Source organism: Lissotriton vulgaris, chromosome 6, assembly GCF_964263255.1.
Source record: "Lissotriton vulgaris chromosome 6, aLisVul1.2, whole genome shotgun sequence".
Taxonomy (NCBI): domain Eukaryota; kingdom Metazoa; phylum Chordata; class Amphibia; order Caudata; family Salamandridae; genus Lissotriton; species Lissotriton vulgaris.
Window position 1 is genome coordinate 246,493,456 of NC_141694.1, and position 24,455 is coordinate 246,517,910.

At 46.4% G+C, this 24,455-nt stretch overlaps 1 protein-coding gene across 2 annotated transcripts in view; it reads left to right on the forward strand.

The window, feature by feature from the left end:
* Positions 1-2,917, forward strand: part of LDAH (lipid droplet associated hydrolase) — a 1,359,976-nt gene extending 1,357,059 nt beyond the window's left edge. For both annotated transcript variants that reach the window (XM_086926275.1, XM_086926276.1), the window contains exon 7: positions 555-2,917. In XM_086926275.1, the coding sequence (XP_086782401.1) occupies positions 555-743 (189 nt within the window). In that variant the 3' untranslated portion in view covers positions 744-2,917. The remainder of the gene's footprint in view (positions 1-554) is intronic.
* The last annotated feature ends 21,538 nt before the right edge of the window (positions 2,918-24,455 follow it).

Consider the following 24,455-nt stretch of genomic DNA (forward strand, 5'->3'; position numbering starts at 1 on the left):
GCGTGGTAGGAATTCCCTAAATTGAAGGTCTTTGAATATGAAAATTTGACGGAGTCTGGTTGATTTCGATCAAACCAAGTAAATTGGATATAAAGATAATGTTGGGTATCTTAAACATTTGTTTTTGTTTTCAAGATGTTCACCTCATTACTGTTCGTGAGCAGTCACTTTGAGTCTGTGCATTCAGCATAACTACTACATACTTTAAAATACGTTAAAATGCATTTGGTACATCAGATTGCTGACACGTGGACTTTGTCTGTTGTACGTCAATGTAAAGCCCTGCAGCATGACCAATCAGATCAGAAAAAATTAAATTTTGTAAGGAAATATTGTTAAATGTTTGAATACGATTTAGATTTTGTATTTTTATGATGCCTAGTGTATCTGTAAGGCTGTATGTAAAATGGTACTGTGCTTCAAACATATATATATATATATATTTTTTTTAAATAATTTTGTTTCTGCCAAGTCCTTATTCACAGCTGAGTGTTTTTCTAGTTAACATTGGTTTGTAAATTGATCCTCATAACTTTCTATTTTTTAAATTGCAGCTCATTTTCTATTATGGCGCTGCAGACAATTGGTGTCCAGTACAGTATCATCATGACATAAGGAAAGATTTTCCAGAGGGGAACATTCGTTTATGCGAGAGAGGATTCCGTCATGCCTTTGTTCTGGACTCAAGCAAAGAAATGGCTTCTCTCACTCTGAATTGGTTACAAGATTATATATCCAATTGATGCTAGTTTGGAAAATACAAAAATGTAGCCCACCTCTTTAATTAGATGCTCAGTGTATCCAGTTTCCCATCAGCTACAGCTGAGAGTGCACAGTTTAAATCTACTTTCTGTTGTGGCATACACACATTTCCAAAGTGTGTAGAAACGGGTTGGAAACCACTTGACATAAACTAGATCATAATATGAAACATTTTAGCACTTGTGGCCACAAAGTACCTTCATAAAAATGCCCAGTATGCAGATGTGATGGTAAGATATTTCTAGGATTTCCGTTAACTTGAAGCAACTTTGCTAAGTAGTATGGAGAAAAGGTACAGCATATAATAACCAACTTATTTCAGCTTCCTGCTCTTTTGTAACATGTGTTTCTGCTGTTTCAACTTCTTTTTTACTAAGGTAACTTGATGTTTTTGATTTCTTTTTAGAGATGGACCAACAATGTCGGGTTGCCCACAGCTTCTTTTGTGTTTATTGGTACACAGAGTAGTGGCAACCTGCCTTCCCTTATCTATTGCAAAAAAGTATACACTGCATATTGGAGCCACCTATGGTGCTCCCATCATGCTTTCAACTTCAAAACAATGATTCCAGAAAAAGTCACCTAGGCCAGTTCTGTAGATCTTACAACATGTACAAATATTCCAAACTGTTAATTTTTCTAAGTAGTGGCCATTTTCGAGGTTTTTCGGTCCAAGAGCAAATAAGAGATTTCAAGAACTAAAAAGGAGCAATTCCAGAGAGTGATGTATCTTGAACTGCTGTTGTGTAGAAGATTAAGGCCCTCATTACGAATTGCGATCCCTAGGTAAAACACATATTTGCACAGAAAGCACAGTAATAAGTGTTGGAATTTTTATAGCAACTTGTAATTACCAGGTGTGATAAAATTGCATCCCATAAAATGTGGTTTGATAATTATCACATCACATAATGGGCCATTCTAAATGATGGCCCAAATGCTTATGTATTCTCCCATCACTTGTACCATACGTTTAATTGTTCTGAAAGAAGTTCTGACCATGGAAGTGAATGCAGTAGGACACATTGAGTTTCTTTGCGTTTAAATTTCTGCTGATATAAAGGGGACTGCGAAAGCTAGCTTATAATCACTAATTTGCAGGTTCAGACTGGCATAGAGGGCAGTATGGCAAAATGCCAGAAGGTCTGGTCTTATAGGCCAGTGAGTGGACTGTTTTTTTGTGTGCTTGTTTTTTGACTGAATGTTTTATGGTCTGGTTGGCTGGTTTCACTATTGATTTCCCTGATATTACCACAAAAGTTTCTTGCAGCCAGCGCAAATGTGTGCAGTCTCCCATACCTTGAAAAACACCTATATAGCATGTCTTTTGCAAGTTCAAAACTGCCCCGATTTCCAAATGTGGGTTCCTTTTTAGGTTGAAGCCTGTTTTGCAAACAACATCTTTGAGAAATTCAGAAAGCTTCCCTGGGAATGCAATCCACCCATTGCTTAATTTGTATTGACTTTGTGCTTTGTAACTCATATTTGCTTGCTTTCAATTTGCTGGCTTTTTTTGTTTTAGAATGTCCAGCTTGAGTTTGTCTCTTCCATGGCCCATACCCTATTTACTGTATTCTTCCACCAGTACCTGCTTTCTGTAAAGAGGCCTTTAAATCTTGTTCTTATCTTGTCACATTTGCTGTGCATTCAAAGACGGAGGTCAAGTGTCAGGCTCTCCTCTGAGGGAGCTTGGTGTTAACTTTTCTTTCTCTGACTTCAGTGAGAGGATTTATGTGACAATCATGCAGGCTAGAAGGAGTGTGCTGGAGAAAGGCTGTACGGTGTAATTCATTTTTGCCATATAACAAACTATAAACGTCAGACTATATCCGAATTAGGATCGCACAATGAGCGACATTTATTTGTAGTGCTAAAGTGTAGTGGAAATAAATATTTTTATGCAATCAAAACAAATTACTACACTAGGTGATGACATTTCTACACATTATAGTTTGTGAGCTGTATACTTTTATCTGTAAAACTGCATGTCTGTTCAAATGTAATGGTCATTTCAACTGAAGATGTGTTGTCTGTAGTAGCAGTGCCCTAAAACTCCATGCATGCTCAATTTTACCCCACTCCACTCTGCATCACCTCACACATTGTAGTTTGTGCACTGTATACTATTATCAGTAAAACTGCATTTCTGTACAAATGTAGTTGTCTTTTCAATTAAAGAAATGTTGTTTGTAATAGCAGTATGCTACCACACCATTCATGCTCAACTTTACCTCACTCCATTCCACTCCACATCACTGCACTCTACTCTGCACCACTCCACACAGTGCCACTCCACACTGCGTCACTGCACTGTACTCTGCACCACTCTATGCCAATGCACTCTACTCTTCCCTGCATCACTCAACTCTACGCCACTCCAATCTGCAACACTACACTCTGTGCCACTGCACTCTACATCAATGGACTCTACTTTGTTCCACTCCACGCCTGTGCATGCTATGCTAATCTACTCTATGCCACTCTAACCTACTCTGTACCACTGCACTCTACAACATTCTACTCTAGGCCACTGCATTCTAGTCCACTACACTCAGCCATGCACCAGTCCACTCCACCATTCATCAGTCCACTCTACGCCACTTCTCTCTACTCTGAAACAATCTACTCTGTGCCACTCCACTCTAGCACTGTATGCCATTGCACTATATACCACACTACTCTACACCATTGTACTCTGTCACTTCACTCTACACCGCTCTATTCTACTTTGCACCACTGTTCTATACACCACTGCTCTCTATGCCACTCTACTCAGCACCAGGCTACTCTACACCACTGCACTCTACGACAAATACACTCTATACCACTGCACTCTATTACAGTCTGCTCTGCAACACTGCACTCTCAAACATTGAATTCTATGCCACTGCACTCTGTTCTGCAACACACTACTCTACACTTCTTTTTCTGCAGTTTACGCCAGTGCACTCAACAGCACTGCACTCTTCGCCACTCTATTCCACTCTGCATCAATTCACTCTGCGCCACTTCACTCTATCCCACTCTACTCTGCAACATTGCACTCTCCTTCATCTAAACTGTATGCCAGTCTACTCTGGCCCTCTACACTCTACTCTGCACCACTTTACACCAATGCACTGTATGCCACTACACTCAATGCCACTCTTCTCTGCACCGACCACTCTACGCCACTGCATTGCGTGCCAATCTACTCTGAACCACTGCACTCTACTCCACTCTGCAACACTCTACTTTACGCCACTGCACTTTATTCAACTCTACTCTGTCATTGTACTGTACGTTACTGCACTCTACCTCACTCTAATCTACTCTGCACCACTGTACTCTACCCCACTGCTAACCACACCACTCTACTCGGCTCCACTTTACGCCATTGTGCTCTATGAAAGTCTACTCTGCAACACTCAACTACACTCTCTGAACCACTGAACTCAATACTACTACACTCTGTCACTGCATTCTACCCTGCTCAACTTAACGTTTCTCTACAGCACTCTACACCAAAGCTCTCTACGCCACTCTAAACTGCACCACTATACTCTACCTTGCACCAATCCTCTCTATCCTGCACCACTCCTCTCTATACCACTGTAGTCTGTAACAATGCACTTTCCTCCACTAAACTTTACTCTGCAACACTCTATGCCAATGCACTATATGCCACTACTCTCTACTCTTCTCTTCATTGTTCCACCCTAAGCCAATCCATTCTAATCTATTCTTCACCACTGCATTCTACGGCACTCCACTCAACGCCACTCTACGCCACTGAACTCAGCGACTCGTGTGTAGGGGTAGGCAGATGATATTACGCAGCATGCGCAGAGTGAGGAAGCAGGCGGAGGAGACAGAGTTGATCTGTGATTTCATGGTGAACTTGTTGTCAGTGATGATTCTGAGGTTTCTGGCATGGTTGGAGGGAGTGGGTGCGGGTCCTAGGTATGATGGCCACCAGGAGTCGTTCCATGCATTGCTGCTGTTGCCGAAAATCAGCACTTCCATCTTGTTTGTGTTCGGCTGCAGGCAGTTGTTGTTCATCCAGTCGGCGACGCTTGCCATGCGCCTGTGGAAGTTAGTTCTGGTGGTGGTTGAGTCATCAGTGAGTGAGAGGGTGCATCCACTAACCTTTTGGTGGACTTTCTCCTTCACTGCGCAGCTCCTTCTGGTAGCTGCTGCTGTCCCCGTTTGTGGCTGCTTACCCCAGTCAGGAGTTCGAGGCCCTCCCTGGTGGTCTAGTGGCAGAGCATCACTGCCCTTCTGTCTCTCTTTCAGTTTTTCTCTTTCTGTTTTTATTTTCTCCTGCCTCTGCTTTTTTACTTGTACCTTTTTGCTTTTTTATTCCTTTTGTCTCCTGTTCAGCTCCTTCATCGTCCCTGCGATCCCAAACCCCCCTCCAGTGACCCAACCTGCTCCCACGTTTTCCCAGCTGTCCAGAACCCCTGCAGCACTACTTAATGGCAAGCGCTGCGTGGCCGTGCCGCTGGCATGCCATAGGCGTGCTAAAAGCAAGCCCATCTGCGCCCGTCTGAGGCTGGACTGCGCCTAGTGCCAGGGACCCTTGTTCTCTGACCTTCTTCCATTACGACACAAGCATCCTCCTCGCCCTTAACTCAGTATGCCTCACCGCCTGCCACCTAGTGTCGCCGAAGGAGACCCGTGGACCATTCGCATGCCGGAACTGCAGCTACACCTTCACCCACGCCAACTCGCCAGCTCCTCTCGCCGTCCAGCCGACCAACAGGGCACCCAATCGGCTCAACAGCATCCTCCTCAACGTGCGATCCCTCCACAAGCACGCGACAGAATTCTGGGACCTCCTTGATGCCGCCTCTCCCGACATTGCCTTCTTCATGGAAACCTGGACCAACCCTAGTTCTGGACTGGACATTGCCATTGCCATCCCCAACGGTGACTAAATCACCCGCAAGGAACGCACCGATTGACCAGGAGGAGACATCTACATCGTCCACAAGAACACCCTCCGACTGACCACACACTCAAACAACTCAACGACAGCCACGAAACACCTCCACTTCCAGATGCAGACCAATCCCAAAACCCCCCTCCACTGCACCCTCGTCTACAGCTCCCCCGGCCCCCACTGACTCTATCTTAGACCTCATCGCACCCGAGGCTCTCCCATGCACTGAATACATCCTACTCGGAGACTTCAACTTCCACCTGGACAACCCAAATGACCAGAACATCATGTCCCTACTAGAGAACCTCACCAACATCAAGCTCAAGCACCTAGTGACCACGCCAACCCACACAGCCGGACACACGCTCAACCCCGTTTTCTCTGCCAGCTGGAACATCACCTACCAAACACCTCTGGACCAACCACCACTGCGTCCATCTCAACTTCACTATGCCCACCGCACACCACTGACCTCATCAACTTCCCTTGCCCCCCCGTCGCAGCTGGAACAAAGACCGAAGAACGTCTCAGTGACTTCCTCTGTACGATCACTCCGCCAGCACCAACAGACGCAAACACCAGCAGCTCGCAACCTGTACCGATCGATCTCTAAGTATGCCAACAATTTGGCACCCTTCAAGAAGACACCAGGCAAGCAACACTCCAAGAAAGCCAGCTGGTTCACTCCCGCCCTCCACGATTCCAGACGCTCCTGCCGATGACTGGAGAAGAGATGAAGGAGCAACAAAACCCCAGAAACCCAAGAAATCTTCAAATACGTTGTCAATGCACATCGCCTTCTCCTCAACACTACTTAACAAGCATTTGCAATGCAATAGGTCTCGCAGAATTAAAGTTTGAGTTACTGGCATTGTAAATGACAATGCTTTGCATTAATTTTTTCTCTTGAATTTGCAATTGGTATACAAACATTGTTTGTGAATGGTTAGCTGTTGCTTATGCTAAGCAAAGTTGGCAGTAGTATAGAGTGTTAGTCTTGCTTGTTATAAGCATGCTGATTTAAAGCACTCTGATACCTGCGGGTAAAGTTTGCGCCATATAAAAGTGAAAACTAATAAATACATTTTAAAAAACGTACCTGTACCACGTCCACCAGACCATAAATAACGTGCTAAAAGAAAAGACCATTCACCATCTCCTTCTAGGAATGGGGCTGCCAGGCCATAGACAATAAAATCCATTAACACCCAGGCACAAACGCAATTAACTGTAATTGTTTTATTCAAAACGGACATAGCCTCCAGAGATAAAGCAAACCAACTATCTACATATCAATCAGTACCCAAACACAAAACCATATACTGAATGTTTCACCTCCAACCATTACCACAAACACCAATCAAGCCACAATGTCAGCCATCTCCAACTGAGGGCGCAGCGGATAGCAAGGACACATTATTATTTAAGACAAAGTCTAGACAGATTGCGGTTTTATGAAAACGTGGTTTTATCAACGAGTATAGTCACATGAATAACAAGAGATACCAGGCAGGTGTACTACTTAAGGGGGATGAGGGCCACCTTTTAAAAATCGATCATTCCCATCTCTGTGTCCAGCCCGTGTTTTGACTAATGCTGGATGGCAGCTGATTAATCATGAAAGTGTGTCGCTCTTTTTTTACTTGTAGCCCAAGTGGAAGAGGATGCCAACTGGCTGCCATGATCGGAATCCCTCGCTTCCCCCAGACGGTACAATAACTCTTGTTACATCTGTTGGATGATACAAATTCAATGTAACATACAACCCAGCTTGGCGTAGGTGTCCTCATCAATAAGTGGCATTTACACACTTGACTTGGTACTAATCAGTTTACAAAACGGTGAGCAACCCAATATACCCTTGCGGGCTTGGGCAGAGAAGTAAATAGTAAATCGGGCCAGCAAAGGATTTTGTTTCTATTGTCAGAAATCAGCTGGTGCGGGACTTAAATTAATTGATAACTCGCACTATTAAAGAATAATGACTGACGAAAATGAATTTGTAATGCACACAAATAATGTTACCACACTAACATTATATGAAATAATGCAACAACCAGGTATTTAGAGTCAAAAAAAGTTTATTTGGCTTGAAGACAAGGAGTTGATCATTTGTTAAAATAGGGTACAAAAGAATGCAAATTAGGATATACAGGGAGTATGTTACATGTTCCACTGGTATATCAGGAAAGGTCTAAACTGCTAACAGAAATAACAACATTGATTTCAAATCAAACATTAGATGAAAATCAATCGTGGTAGATGAATCAGATGCAGAATTAGACACTGTTGTCGATGTTTCGGTCTTTGTATTATGATTTCATAAGACCATCATCAGGACAGAGAATAAAAGCATTTGAATGTAGACCCTGTATTGTAATATATACATACACTTCCTAGCCAGGTCAGTGGTGTATTTTCAAAATCAATCAATGGAAGATGATGTTTGAACAAGGTTGGAATCTGCGACTTCAAAAGAGTGGAAGCGCTTTGGAATTAAGCTCAGCAAGGCGCTTGGGGCTCGTTCAATTGTCGTAATTATGTTCTCACGTTTTGAATGGTCGAGAATTTTCGGCAAGTTTCTTCATCCAGGTCAACCGCGGCAGCGTATTCAGGAGGAACAGCTGACAATTGAACGAGCCCCAAGCGCCTTGCAATACAGGGTCTACATTCAAATGCTTTTATTTTCTGTCCTGATGATGGTCTTATGAAATCATAATACAAAGACCGAAACGTCGACAACAGTGTCTAATTCTGCATCTGATTCATCTACCACGATTGATTTTCATCTAATGTGTGATTTGAAATCAATGTTGTTATTTCTGTTAGCAGTTTAGACCTTTCCTGATATACCAGTGGAACATGTAACATACTCCCTGTATATCCTAATTTGCATTCTTTTGTACCTTATTTTAACAAATGATCAACTCCTTGTCTTTAAGTAAAATAACAAACTTTTTTTGACTCTAAATACCTGGTTCTTGCATTATTTCATATAATGTTAGCGTGATAACATTATTTGTGTGCATTACAAATTCATTTTCGTCAGTCATTATTCTTTAATAGTGCGAGTTATCAATTAATTTAAGTCGCGCACCAGCTGATTTCTGACAATAGAAACAAAATCCCTTGCTGGCCCAATTTACTATTTACTATTTAGTACTAATCAGCCATAGAAAATTTCTTGAACACAGCTGCAGATACTATTTCAACTCTTATGCACACCATCATTGTCCCAGTGCCACTGGCGATGCCCCTAAGATATGTTGCATATCTTCCAGTCACACCACAATAATGAATGCCTGAAGCGCATACTCTGTATGCATAGTGTGCCACTTCTGACCCTGAGCGCATAGCAGTCCGTCCATCATATGAAACACTCTCCTGGGAGCATGAAGTCACATGTGTCTACAGCACACCTGTATCTGGGGAGCACTTTTGTCTTTGATTGCCACAGGGCCCTCACTCCTTCTAAAGCTTGTATTCTCTTTTTGACCCTGGGGGCATACATCTCAGCTCTTACATGCACACACACTTCCCTGAGACCTTGACATGCCAGTACCCTGCACCGGCCCAGAAAGGAGTGAACATTACTGACACATGGCATGGGCCAGCCAGCAGGACAGCTTTCATGCGACACTCATTAGTGTCTCTGTGCCACCTGGGACCCCGCGAGTGCTTCTGCAGCCGCCTGTACCCTGGCACGTCAGCCCGCCTCCCGGTGGCATTGCTGCTGTGTGCCACCTGTCACTCTACGGACCACCTCCACTCCCCGTGCACCCCATTAATGAAGAAACCTGCCAGCCGGTGGCCCTCGGCCCGCCACGGGTCCCAGGCAGCATGGAGACAGGGACCGGGGTCACTCCTCACACCGGACTGTTCTCCCCTCTCAGAGCCCGGGTACTGCTGACATCTGAGAGCACACGCAGAACTTTTCATTGGCCTCCGTGCCCTACAAGTGCTCTCCAGGGAACACTGAGGCACTTTAAAGAAAACCTTGCAGGTATTTCAATACGCACCTCAAGCATAGGTCGACCCTTCCCGGAGACCCACTTGTACAATCCACCTTCTCCCCTACATGTTTAACATTTGGTTCCATCCATCTTACCAACGACTCTCATGTTCACCTCGTGTGCAGCTGCACAACCCACCGGACTTAAATCGCGTCTCAATCCTAACTCCATCAGCAGCACCTTTAGTCTTGAAATATTTTACCTTTTTTTAATTGTAGAATTTTTTTTAAGTTTAGAAGAAATATTTTACCTTTACCGCTGCACACACAGACTAGTCAGTCACAGGGATCCGTTCCTGTACCGTACCGCCACCTCCCCGTTGGTAGGAAGGCCCTGCGTCCTCCACGCTATGTTCTGCTTTCTCCTATCTAGATACAAACGCTTTCGGTTCAGATCCCTGATCTTGCACTGATTTAATAAATGTAAACACGATAGATTGTATATACTTTCTAAGTTACGGAGATCTTATGATGCCCGAGGGCAGGAATCTGATGAACTCTGCGTTTTTTTAAGTATTATTATAGGAAAGTAACATTAATGGTTGCACTTTCTCTCGGCTTCTTACACCAACATTAGTCAATTAGTCACCAGAGAGGCGTAATAATCTCTACCTTGTGCCGATTACACGACACGGGCCCGAGTCCCCTTCTCCAGCCCGGAAGCCGGCGCTGCTAATACCCAGGCGGTGATAAATTCATTCTCCGAGTGGGAAAACCGCGTGCATTAGCATTTCTTGTGAACCCCCCTCTCCTTGTGTGTACAAGTGTAATTAAGTGTTGTTTACACTTCTGTCGGCGTCTCAGGGATTCTGCAAAGAAACAGGACCCGGCAGATTTTATTATAGAAGCTAGGCTTAAGTTTGATGTCACCGCATAATTACAATCTTTGATGTTACCGCATAAATGCAATATTTGTTGTTACCGCATGAATGCAAACTGTGACTCAATGGCGCGTGACTCGTTTTAAAAAACTGCTAATACATGGAACTTTTAAAGAGCTTTTATTAGACGCGAACTTTTTGCATGAGATAAATTAACGCGGACACTACTTAACCTCATTCTACGCATGCCACAAGATGTGTAATTTATATTTAAACTAGCAGCCTGTCCCGACCTTGTCCGGGAGCATTCAGGCTTCCTCTACCCCCGCCTGCCCCGACATTAGCAGGCAGCCCGTGCCCCCACCCGCCCCGTCCCCCGCCTGCCCCGACATTGCCTTTCCTCAGCCGATCTGTTTTCCCGCCAGGCCCGACCCCCGCCTGGCCTGAGTCAATGGAGGTCGGACAGTACTACCTGCAAAATGTTCCACCCGTCACCTTGTTAGTCCCTGTCCCCCGCCTGCCCCGACCCCGCCTGCCCCGACATTGCCTTTCCTCAGCCGATCTTTGTTGTTGTAACTTCCCGTCCCCCGCCTGGCCCGACACCCGCCTGCCCCTACATTGTCCCCGGAACCTTACCTCAACCGCCGCTCCTCAGTTCACCGCTCCTCGCTGCTCTGCTCTTCACCGCCTGTCCGCCGCCGCTCCTCCCCCGCGCCATGTCCGCCTCTCCACTGCTCGCACTGCCGCTGCTCCTCAGGTCACCCACCCCCCCCCCCCCCCCCACCCCCCCCTCAGCGCCATGCCGTCCGCTCCTCGGACGCCGCTCCTCCCAGTGCTCCTGACGTGAGCACGCACGGCCGGTGCTACTTTGGAGGGACTACTTATTTTTAATATAAATTTTGTAAATAACGTTTATTTTTTTAATTTATATAGCCTATGTCCTTCTGCTTGCCCTGACGTTTCCAAACATGTATTGGGTGTTTGGATTGGTGGTGTACTTTTCGAGTTTACCTGGCTCAAAGGACACAGTTCTCTCTTTATAATAGTAGTATAGATGAAAGAAAAAAAGAGCAGAGAGTTATAAGTTTGTAACGCACAAGTGTAAACGAAACCGAAACTTACAAGGCGCGCGTCGCATCGTAAGCTGTCTACAGTACAAGCTCACGTGCGCGACCAAATCCCAAGGCGTGCGTCGACGAGCGCGACCCTATCCCAAGGCGCACGTCGGAATCCGACTCTGCCATGCTTCTGAATCTACGCGTGGCCATCTGTTGTCTCCAGTCCTTGTCGGCTGAGCCGACGACTATAGTTCTCTGGCGAGAACGCGTTTCGCGCGCTTCTAGTCAAGACCTAAAAACGGCCCTGCAGGACAGAATGAACGTCAACGCACATAACAGCAAAGAACTCTTCACTATCGTCAAGGAGCTCGCGAGGCCAAATAGTAAGACCACACACGTCCCACCCTCCCAAGACCACTGCAACAAACTTGGCACCTTCTTCCACCACAAGATCAGGCAGATCTACGACAGCTTCAGCACCTAGGACCATGCCAGAACTCCCACCACCACTGCACGCAACCACACCTCACCCCATCAGATTGTGCTCAACTGGACTCACCACAGACGACATACTCAAGACCATAAAGAGCATCCACTCAAGAGCCAGTTCTTGCCCGTACCACATATTCCACTGAACAGCCGGCTCTATCGCCCCCCAGCTTCGCCGCACCGTCAACTGCTCCATCGAAACTGCCACCTTCCCCAAAGACTGGAAACGTGCTGAGATCAACCCCCTGCTGAAGAAACTGTCCGCCGACCCAACAGACCTCAATAATTTCAGACCCATCTCCCTCCTCCCGTTCCCAGACAAGGTCATCGACTCCCAACTCTCTGAGTTCATTGAAGAGAACCATATCCTGGACTACTCCCAATCCGGCTTCCGAAGCAACCACAGCACTGAGACCACACTCCGTGCCACCACTGACGACATCTGCGCCCTCCTCAACCGGGGCCAAATGCAGCCCTCATCCTACTGGACCGCTCAGCAACCTACGACACAGTCTCCCACCACACCCAAATCACAAGTCTCCTCCACACAGTCATCCGCAACAAGGCACTGGACTGGATCCTCTCCTTCCTGGCCGGATAAGCACAGCGAGCCAGACAACCCCCGTACCTCTCAAGGCCTACATAGATCAGCTGCAGAGTGCCCCAAGGCTCCTCCCTGAGCCTCATCCTCTTCAACGTCTACATGGCCATCCTCGCAGCCATCGTCAGATGCCACGAACTTAACATCGTCTCCTATGCTGATGACACCCAGCTAATCTCCCACACCAATGAACCCACAGCCGCCAGAATCAGCTTTCACATCTTAATCAGGGCAGTTGCCTCCTGGATGTAGGACGGTTGCCTCAAGCTCAACTCGGGCTAGAACCCCCTCCCAAACCTACAGACCACTCGAACCATCTCGGCATCATACTGGACTCCTCACTCTCTATGAACTGCCAAATCAACACAGTATCCTCATCCTGTTTTCACACTCTCGACTGCTTCTAAAGACTTTCAGATGGCTCCCCACAGAATCCAGAAAGAGTCATCTACTCCCTTATCACATGTAGACTTGACTACGGCAACACACACTACACTGGTGTCACCCTGACACAGCTCAGGAAACTACAGAACGTCCAAAATGCCACAGCCAGACTGTTCCTTGACATCCCCTGCCACAGCCACATGACACAACACCTCTGACAATTCCACTGGCTCCCTATCAACAAGAGAATCGCCTTCAAGCTCCTCACACGACGCAGGACCAGAATATCTGACCACTGCCTCGCTTTCCACACACCCGCCAGACAACTCTGCTCTGCTCAACTTGCCCAGGCCTCCGTCCCATGAATCCACAAGACCAGAACTGGAGGAAGATCCTATGCCTGCCTTGTCGCCAAGACCTGGAACACTCTACCCTTCCACCTCAGGCAATCCGCGTCATTGACCCAGTTCTGGAAGGATCTCAAGACCTGGCTGTTCAACTGAACCTCCACACCAGATGGGTCAGCAGCCCCTCCCCCAATCAGCGCCTTGAGGCCCTCACGAGTGAGGAGCCACGCTTTATAAACCCCTGATTGATTGATTGAGTTGAGTGTCGTGTGCATAGGAAATTATGTTGAGACCGTGGGATCTAACGAAGTTGTTCTTCAAGGTCTGTGTTGAGACTGGTGTATCTGACGATGTTGGCCAGCAGGGTCATATATGTGTTGAAGAACGTGGGCCTGAGTGATGATCCCTGTGGGACATTGCAAGTGACCTCCTTGGGTTCGAAGGTGAAAAGCGGGCAGTGGTTCTCAGGGTTGGTCTGGTGAGGAAGGAGGTGTTCCGTTTGAGTGCATCCCCTTGGACTCCAATGTTGTGGAGTCTTTCGATCGACGTGTAGTTGGTTCCGGTGTTGCTGTTTCTCCTTGGTTGAGGAGGGTTCAGATGTCTTTGGTGGCTGCGATCAGGGCAGTTTTGGTGCTGTGATTGCTACGGAAGCCGAATTGGGATGCATAGAGTAGCTGGTTCTGTTTCAGGTGTGTCATGAGTTACTTGTTGGTAATCTTTTCCAATATCTACTCTGGGAATGGGAAGGGAGATTGGCCAGTAGTTTTTGCATTCGCTGGGATCGGCGGAGGGTTTTTTGAGTAGTGGTCTGACTTCAGCATGTTTTCAGGTGTTGGGAAATGTTGCTTTGGTGATAGAGGTGTTGAACAGGGCGGTGAGCTCCTGACCGATACTTTGGTTTTCGAGGTTGAAGATGTGGTGCGGGCATGGATCTGTGAGAGCTCCCAGTGGATGGATTTCGTAGTGGAGGTGGTGACTTGGAGGAGAGGAGGTTCCAGGTGGTCAGTCTGTGGTTCATGTTGGTTGCAGTGGTGGTGCATCTGTCGAGGAAGTCTGTAGGTGTGGGTAGGGGGTTTGAAGTTTCTGTATGTGGTTGCAATCTTGTCGTGGAAGAAGTCAGCGAGATTGTCACACAGCTCCTGTGAGGTTATGATGCTGTTTTTGCTGGCAGCTGGGTTGGAGAAATCCTAAACGATTTTGAAAAGTTCCTTGGTGTTGTTGGCTCTGGTTTCGAAGCGTGTGGCTAAGGCTGTTGTTGCAATCAAAGAAAGATTCTTTGTAGGCATGTCACGTTTTATGATGAAATTTATTGGGAGATGATAGTTCCTGGTACAGCTTACAGATGTCATGTGAATGCCATATCAATGCCCCACCAGGAACAGTCTCCTTCTGCTCAACCTGCTCTCTAACTGATCCCTCAGACATGCTTAAACATTTTGTGACATCACACACAGAGGCTGAGCAGCAGGTGTCATGGCAACTAGGGAGAGAATGCATATCATATCTAATACGGAATATAACAGCTGTCTTCTTTGTTTCGCCGAGAAAGATGTAGTCCTTGGAGTCTAAGGCTAGGGGCGCAATAAGGTCTGCGATGGCGTTGCAGAAGCTGGAGCGTGAGCCTGGGGCTCGATATGTGAGGGAGCCTCAAATGGTTGTCTCGTCGTCCATGTGGAGCTAGAAGTTGAGATGTTCCATGGGGTTGGTGGTGTTAACGGTAGAAGTGATGCACTGAATGGTCTCTTTGTGGTTGATGGCTGGTTCTCCTCCCGGTATGTTGGTGCAGTACTGGTGAGTATTTTTATATCTGTCGGGTATCGCCGTGGCAATTTCTGGGTTGGATGTGTGGGTTAAGCCAGGTCTCTGTGAGGAAGGCGACTGATGCAAGGGTGGCTATGAGGTCTCATAATTTGGTGGAATGTTTGCAAGTGAGCGTGTGTTAAGAAAGGTGCATGCAAGTTAGTGTTTTTAATCAGGTGGTGTCTGTGGTGTGGATGCTATGGCAGGTAAAGTAGCAGTGGGTGCAGGTGAAAGGTCTTACCGTGGAGCATGGGTCGGTGCGGTGGCAGTGATTGTTGTGATGTCCGGGGTTGAGAGTGTAAAGCTTGGTGATGGTGTATCTTTAGGGGCTGGAAGGCATGGGGTCATAGTACTGGACAAGGTCCTGGCGCGGACGGCAGCAGATGGGCTAGCCTTTGAGGTACCTTCAGCGTTAATTAAGTAGGTCCTGGGGTGGATTGGGCTTCTGTTGGCGGGAAGAACGGTGAGTGGGAAAAGCCGGGCAGGAAAAACCCCAGCAGCGGCAGTGTCACTGGATCAGTCTGGAACAAGCAGGCACTGGAGGCCACAGGCAAGTGGCAGGCTAGGTGTCCAGGTGCCTACCTTTACTCCACTCTACTCAAAAGCAATGCACCCAGTGCCACTGCATTCTATGCAACTGCTCTGCACCACTGCACTCACCACCAGTGCACTCTATGTCATTCTACTCTGCATCACTCCACTCTGCACCACTCAAATCTACTATGCACCACTGCACTCTACGTCACTCTACATAACTGCACTCTGCGCCACTCTACTCTGCGCCACTCTACTCTACACCTCTGTACTCTACCCTGTACCACTCCAATCAATACCACTGCACTCTAAGCCATTCTACTCTACGCCACTGCACTCTACACCACTCTAAACTACACCAGTGCACTTTCCACCAATGCCCTTTACACCACTTTACTCAAAACTAATGCACTCTACGCTAATCTAATCTGCACCACTGTACTTTATGCCACTTCACTCTAGGCCACTCTTCTCCACTCTATGCCACTGCACTCGATACTCCACTGTATGCTGCTGTACTCCATTAAACTCTACTGCACTCTATGACACTCTACAACACTCTATGCTACTTCACTCTACAAGACTTTAATCCACTACATGCCACTACTCCCCTCTACAATGGTCAACGCAATTCCCTCTTCACAACTCCATGGCACTTTACTTCACTCTATTCTATGACACACTACTCCATGCCACTCCACTCTATGCCCCTCTATTCTATAATACTCCACTCTACAACACTCTACTCCACTGTTGCATTCCACTCTACTCCATTCTATGACAATCTACTCCGTTCTACTCTACAACACGCTGTTCCTTTCTACGCAACACCCTCTATGCCACTCAACTCTACGCCACTCTACTTTACGACACTGTATGCTACTCCACTCTGTGACACTCTACTACACTCTACACCACTCAACTCTACCTCACTCTATGCCCTTCCACTCTACAACACTCTGCTCCCTCCACAACACTACATTCAACTCTCTACATCACTTCGTAACACTCCACTTAACGGCATTCCATGCTACTCTCCTTTACCCCACTAACTTTTAGCCACGCTGAACAGCAGCCACACTGGTGTACAACACAGCTAAGAACTATTGCCTGAGCCAATAGCTCTTGCATAGGCGAGACCTATTGGCTTTTGCCAATGTGTGTTTAACTATATGATTCAGTATTGGGGCTACTTTTATTTGGGTGTCCAGACCAATTTTCTGTCCTAATCTGACACGGATCCTTTCAAAAAACAATTCTGGTCACATAGTACGGCCCAGTGAAAACCACATTCTCCCTTTCAAACAGCGAACTGCAACCACTGAAGTATCAACATCGGTAATCCTATTTTATGTAAGGTGAATTATCTCGAAGCAGAAACGTTTCCACCGTTTTCTTCTTGGGCATAATTTAATAGAATTTCAGAGAGATTAACGGTTTGATCAACAGCAAAAATTCAAAGAGCAATGAATGCCATGAAGGATTAATATTTATTAGTGAGTGAATTTATATTTTGGGAAAGGAGATAGACTGGGCATTCTAATGTTGTCATTAGCAAGTGCCGCTGTCAATTAGTTAAAAGCAGAAGACTCAAATGAACTAAATATTACCCCCTTGTTTCTGAAAGGGAAGTAATTACTCTCTTCTTGGACTTTCAGCAAAGATATCTTTGTTTGTTCATAAGAGCTGGATGATGAGACAGCTCGGATGGTGAATGATAGACAGATTCCAGTGTCAAACAAAACTGAACCTCACCAAAAGCATTAGAAGTCCTAATTGTGATCATGTAGTAGCTGCCATGGTAGTACCAATGACATATGAGAATTTTACCTTTTATCTAATACCCTGCTCCTTATTTCAGTAGCCTGTAACTACACATGAAAAACATGTATAAGAAATTGATTATGATCACGCAACTGGTAAAAGGCACAAATACATTGAAAGTTGACTGAGCAGCATGATTTTTAATGAGTACATACTATTGTGATCGTAAATGCTGTGGTGTGAAATAAGGCCTATATATAATTACTCATAATGGTGAGCGATTCTCAAAGCTTCCTTTACTGCAGAAGCAGATAAAAAAGGAGCTATGTTGTTAGATCCTCGATGGGCTTTTTCAGACACCCAATCCCATCAGTTATTGGTGTTCTAAGCAAGCATACATGAGTACCCTGACCCCTCTCAGCTTGAAGATATTGATTTACATGTTCTTGTATAGTGCTTGGTTGGTACCAGCAATATTAGTGATTGGAACCATTTCCCTGGTATCCAGATTAAGAGGTTTGCATATTAATAAATACCTCTGGCCCAGATCACCATTTTAGTCAATGCTACTCAGGACATAACAGGAAGCTGCAGTGTTTTCCAAAAGACCACACATCCCTTAAGGCTGCTCATGATGCCCCCAAGGTTGCCTTCTTGGATATCTGTGTCCGAGTAACTGAGACCTGGCTGCAGGAGACCAATAATGCTATGCTCAACGAGATACCCATTCAGATATGGCCCCCATCACGCAGAGGGATACCTCTGCCCTGCCTCTCCAGGTGCAGGAGACAATCTAATGGCCCATCCGCTAGAGCAAAAAGCATGGGGGAGAAAGGGCACGCCTACCTCATGCCCGACCGACATAATAGGGATCTGAGACATGTTCCACACGCACACGATCAGGATAGGTTGTCCTGAGTCCTGGCTAGCTCACAGTGCACCATCTGTACCCCTTACCTAGCAAAGTAACAGGTTAGAACATGCTAACCTAGACTCCCCTAGGAAATCTTGTAAACAGATCAAAAACCCTTTTGTTTGGTAACTCGTGCATGGCATGCCAAAGGGAACCACAGGAAATACTCAAATTGGCATTTTAAATATTTATTGAAGCAATAAGATTCTTTTGTAAAATACGTGTGCTGCAATTATCAATAGAAGGATGCAAAACAGACTAATCAGCATCACAAGAATGGTAAAGAAAATGAACAGTTCAACCATTGTGCTGTTACCTAGAATATATGTTTGCATGTAAGTGAAGTTATAGTTATGCTCCTACCTAGCACTCCCTATCCTAGTGTGCCAAGGGTTGGTGAATCTGTCAGAATCCCAGGGGATCTGACTCCCCAGTTACCTGTAGGTATGGCTCATCTGAGAGCCCTTCTTAGTGTAGAGCTGGGCACCATCCTTTTCATGAGGTAAACAGTAATGTGCTGGGCTGGATTTCCTGCATGGAGCGACTTCGACAGTGTCAGTTATATGCTCCTATAGGACGTTGGGCAGGTATATGCTGTCCACTAATAAAAGTGGGCACCTTGCACCAGTCCAAACAACCCTTATGGTGATTTATGAGGTCAAAGATAACCTTTGAAAGATATCCAAGTGGTAGCTATGTAGAGCAGCCTTCAGGCTTAGTCTTGAAGGAATGTTAAGCAGCTTCTTTTACCAGAATGCAACCTTATAGTATTGGTTATATGAAAGGAGAACCCCATAATAGTTATAAAAATATGAATGCATTAATATAACACTATCTAGTACGACACAGTATCTCCTACAAGGAGATAATCACAAAGAACACAATACTTAAGCACAGAAATGACAGTAAATAGCACAAATGCACAGTGGACCCGGGGGTGGAGAGGGAGGACCAAACCATATACTAAAAATAGTGGTATAAGAACCACATTTCGAGTCAAGACAGTGTCAAGAGGACAGAGAATCATTGGAACCCCATGAAACCACCCAATGTGAGTCAGTAGGGACCCCACAGAGGATGGGTGCAGTGTGGGAACACTACCACGTGGTCCGTACAAATCTATGGGTAAGTTGCAGTTGGAGTTTAAGGACCCTTCCCAGTGGACTTCAAAGAAACCCATTTGGAAGATAAGAGATTGGAGAGCCAGCCCACCTGTGAATACCGACGTACCCAAGTTACCTATCTGAGGAAAGCAAGGTGCTTCGGTCTGAAGTGGCGTAGGAAACCGCAGTCGAACCCTCTGGAGGACTTCGAAGAAGAGCCGCTGCTGGAAGGAAAAAAAGTGTCCTTTGGAATCCTTAGGCGGATTCTTGTTGAAAAGTACCTGAAAACAGAGGGGACAGAGTCTTGGTCACTCAGGAGTGACCAGGGGCTCGGTAGATGAATGCCCACTGATGTCTATTTCTTCAGGTGCGTTGATGGAGTTCTTGACTCTGCAGCTATGAATACCAGGAGACGTCGAGGACGAACAGGAGCTGGATACGAGCTGTCTCTTGAAGGATGTTGAGTACTGAGGGGTTGGTGTCCGGCGGAAGCACCAACAAGCCTTGGCAATGACAACCCACGCAGAAGGTCAAGGTTGTGTGCGGTTAGGACCAGCAAGGTCCAGGAGACTCACCAAAGCAAATAGAGTCAGGGCAAGCCTGGTGCTACCAGGGGAGCCAGAGAAAAGCAAAGTTGACGCTCAAGTGGACCCACAGGCCGGAGGCACATGAGTCGTCAGAGGACCTCGAGCGATTTCACCAAACAACAGCCCACGGAGCACTCAGTGCGAGGAGGCCGGAGTTCTTGGTAGGAAATGGTGCTAGAGGTTGGGGAAACTTCAACAAGCGTATGCACTTGCAAATGTACGTGTTGCACAGGGGTTCGGGTATTGCAGCCCCCACGAGGGATTCTGACCTCAAACTTGGTGAGAGGGCTGCTCGGACCTCGAGGGACATAGAAACCCACCTCCTGTGTTGCTGAAGCCTTCAGAGTCTGTAGAAACTCAGAGGCAGCAGACCGGAGAGCAGTGTTGCGGTGCCTGCAAATGCAGTGTAGGGACTCCTTCACTCCATGGGAGATATCTTCGGTTGTCGTTGATGCTCCACAGGTCCTGTACGGATCCTGTATGGTGCACGGGCACAGAGGATGATTCAGACTGAGGGAGACAAGTCGGGCCCAAACAAACTGAAGCGAACTCCAGAGTGTCCAGACTGTTGAAGTTCAGTAGTTTCTGGTTCAGAATCTTGCCCACGTCAAATCTAAAGTCCTACAGCAAGGTATGCCCTTTTGTACCCACAGGAGACAGTTGGACAGATTCAGGAGACCCTCCCAGGTGAAGGTCTGGACAGTGGGGAGGTTACTCCCATGTCTTTTGTCCAGTTTCGTGCCAGAGCAGGAGCCAACGGCTCCCAGGACAGGTTTGAACTGGACTATGCACAGGGACAGCAAATGTGCCTCTCATGTAGACTTTCGGTCGCTGCAAGTGCACCCACCCAGCCCTAATACACTGTATCCTGTCTGGAAGGTGGTCACATCTCCCTGTGACAGGATGCCTATTGTTCTGCCTTCCCCTGCTCGAGCTTGGCTCAGCAGCAGGAGGGCAGAAATATGCCTCTGGTCGGCAGCAACCATTTTGTGCTGCCCGGAACACCAGGAACCCAACATAGCTCACTTCTGAGGGGTGGAATCATACCTCCCACACCAGTTACCGGTGTCGGGGTATGATTCCAACATACAGAAAGGAGTGGGAGCACACTGCTTCACCTCCAAGCACAGTTCGCCCCTTAGCATTATGGTAAATGCAGTTCATGGTACATGCTAACTCGAATATTTATTGGAGTATTCCACCAAAGTTGGTGCAGGTTAGTGCTGTAAATATCTAGACATGTGTTTCTGGATATCATCAGTAGAGATAAAAACAAATGTATTCTGGGGTTGCAGAGCAGGCTCCCGCAATCCTATCAGGTCTCAGTACCTCTCACAGGCACACAGGTGAATCTCCACAAACTCGTCGGCTCAATGGCTCAAGGTAGCCTTTTCAAACAGAAAGGGGAGGGAGCAAACTGCTTCACCTCTTAGCACAGTTCGCCCCTTAGCATTATGATAAATGCAGTTCATGGTATATGCTTACTCGAATATTGACAGGAGTATTCCACCAAAGTTGGTGCAGGTTAGTGATGTAAATCTATAGACATGTGTTACTGGATATCATCTGTCATCAATAGAGATAAAAACAAATGTATTCTGGGGTTGCCGAGCAGGCTGCCACAATTCTTTAACGTCTCAGTACCTCTCACAGTTGCACAGGTGTATCTCCACAAGCTCGTCAGCTCAATGGCTCAAGGGAGCCTTTTCAAACAGAAAGGAGTGAGAGCACACTGCATCATCTCTCAGCAACATGTTTGACATCAAATTCAACTGGGTTTGTTTCAGCCATTTTAGAGTAGGTCAGTACGCGGTCGCATAATGCCACTCTATATGTCGTATATGGCTGATTCACTGACAACCCAGGAGAATGGACACCGTAGGCTGCAGGGATGTTCTGCTCATGCAGTGGCACCCTCTCTCTTAGAAGCAAGCACCCTCCCTTCAGAATTGTTAAGGCCTGCTATAGGGGTGACTTATAGATTTTAAGTGCAGTGACCTTTAGATATAGTAAACCTATATGAAGTTAAAGTTAAGGATTTTGTAGAGCGCTCGTAGACCAAACGGATTCTTGGCGCTAAAGACGGACGTACCAGAGGAAACAGGGAAGCAGACTACTCGGCAAAAGCTTGCAGGAAGAGCCAGGTCTTCAGCGCCCTGCGGAAATCCATATAGGAAGCAGAAATCCTAATGGTAAAGGGTAAAGAATTCCAGAAGGACGGGGCCAGGAAAGAGAAGCTCATGCCGCCATGTTTCTTCCTTCTGCAACGGGGGATGCACAAAAGATATTTAGAAGAGGACCGAAGGTCACGGGTGGGAGTGTAAGCCTTGAGTTTAGCGGCTGTAAAAGCTGGAGCAGTGCCGGCTGGAGCTTTAAAGATCAAACAGCCGAGTTTGAAGAAAGAACGTTCAAAGAGAGGTAACCAATGTAGCGCTTTTAAAAGTGGGGTGACAGGGTGGTGTTTAAGGAGTTTATAAACTAACCTGGCAGCCTGGTTCTGAATTAGTTGAAGACGGCGAAGCTCGTACGCCGGAATACCGACGTACAGAGCATTTCCGTAATCAAGGCGTGAAGTGACCATGGCAGACAAGATTAGTTTCAGTGCTGCATAAGAAAAAAACAGGAGATTTTACGTATGATACGTAAAGTGAGAAAGCAAGATGAGACCACTGCACTAACTTGAGAGTGCATGGAGATATCACTGCTAACTCGGATGCCGAGGCTTTTAATAGAAGCTGAGGGAGAGGGAGAAGGACCAAGGCAGGAAGGCCAGAAAGAGGAGGACCAGGGACTGGAGACACCCCCATTAAGCACTAACTCGGTCTTATCAGGATTGATCTTAAGGTGGTTAGCACTCATCCAATCACTGATAAAAGTCATAACTGATTAAAAGTTAAGAACAGAAGAAGAAGAGATATTGAAAATGAGTGGGGGGTCATCGGCGTAATTGAACACTGTGACGTCCAATTTTTGAAGAGCGAAGATGAGAGGAATAATATACAGATTAAAGAGAAGAGGAGAGAGAGAAGACCTTCGGGGGACACCACAGGCAGCAGCAGAGAAACCGGCCAGCTGGACGGCCTGCTGGCGATTCTCCAAGAACGGGGAGATCCAGGGAAGAACCCCGAAGGCCAGCGCCCTTGACACGATCGATCAGGATGGTTTGATCGACCATGTCAAAGGCAGCTGACAGGTCCAGGAGGACCAAGGCCTGGAAAGAGTTGGCATCGGCCCCGCATCTAAGTTCATCTAACACAGAGAGGATGACATACTCTGTGGAATGCACAGGGCGGAAGCCTGCCTGATGGCGGTCTAGAAAGTGCGTAATCTCAATGAAGAAACTAAGGCAGACTGTCACATGACTCTCCAGGATGTTTCCCAAAAAAGGGAGCAAAGAGATGGGGCGGAAATTGCAAGGAGAGGATGGGTCAGCTCCTACCTTCTTCAAGATGGGAATGATTTTAGCCGATTTGAAGAAATCGGGGACCGTCCCCAGTGAAAGGGAGTTGTTAAGAAGTGATAGGGAGGGATCCGGACAAGCAGAGAAAACCTCTTTTAGTATATGAGCAGGACAGCTATCAGAAGGGGAGCCAGATTTGACCTTGGAGAGTAAAGAGAGGAACATTTCCCTAGATATGTAGGGGAACTATTTCAGACAATGTGAATTAGAAGGAGGATCCGGGCAAAGGAAATCAGGAGAGGGAAGGGGAATATTAGCTTTGATTGTGCTAATTTTGTCAATAAAGTACTGATTAAGAGAATTACAGAGACAATCGAAAAAATGTCTTTAGGTTTGTTAGCTGAGAGAAGAATTTTTGAAGTGAAATAGTCCGATGTGGCCTGGAGGATGGATTTCTTGTAGTCCTGTAACAGGGGGAGGTACCGTGATTTTAAGACGGGCATTACCTAAGCCTCCAATGACGTTCAGCCTGCCTGAGAGCCAACTTTTTAGATTTTAACTTGGAGGTGAACCATCTGTTGGCATCATGGAGGTGGCGAGTCCTGACACGTTTTAAAGGGGCCAACTGATCACAGGCTGAAGAAAGCCAGTTGTTGATTGCAGTAGCCTGAGAGTGGGGAGAAAGATCAAGTAGGTTAGGACATGAGGATGAAAGGGAGGAGCATAGTAGAGGTATGTCCTCTCGTCCCCAATTGCAGGCCCAGGTGTTAGAGGGGAGCAAGAGTTTGGTAGCCTCCGCAAGATCGAAGGAAAATGAAATAAAAAAATGATCGGACCAAGGACATGGGCTAATGGTAGGGGTCCCAATGTGCAAATTGACTGACCAAACCTGGTGCAAGATGTGACCATGAATATGAGTTGGGGAATGATAATGCTATTTATTGAGCGCACAAATA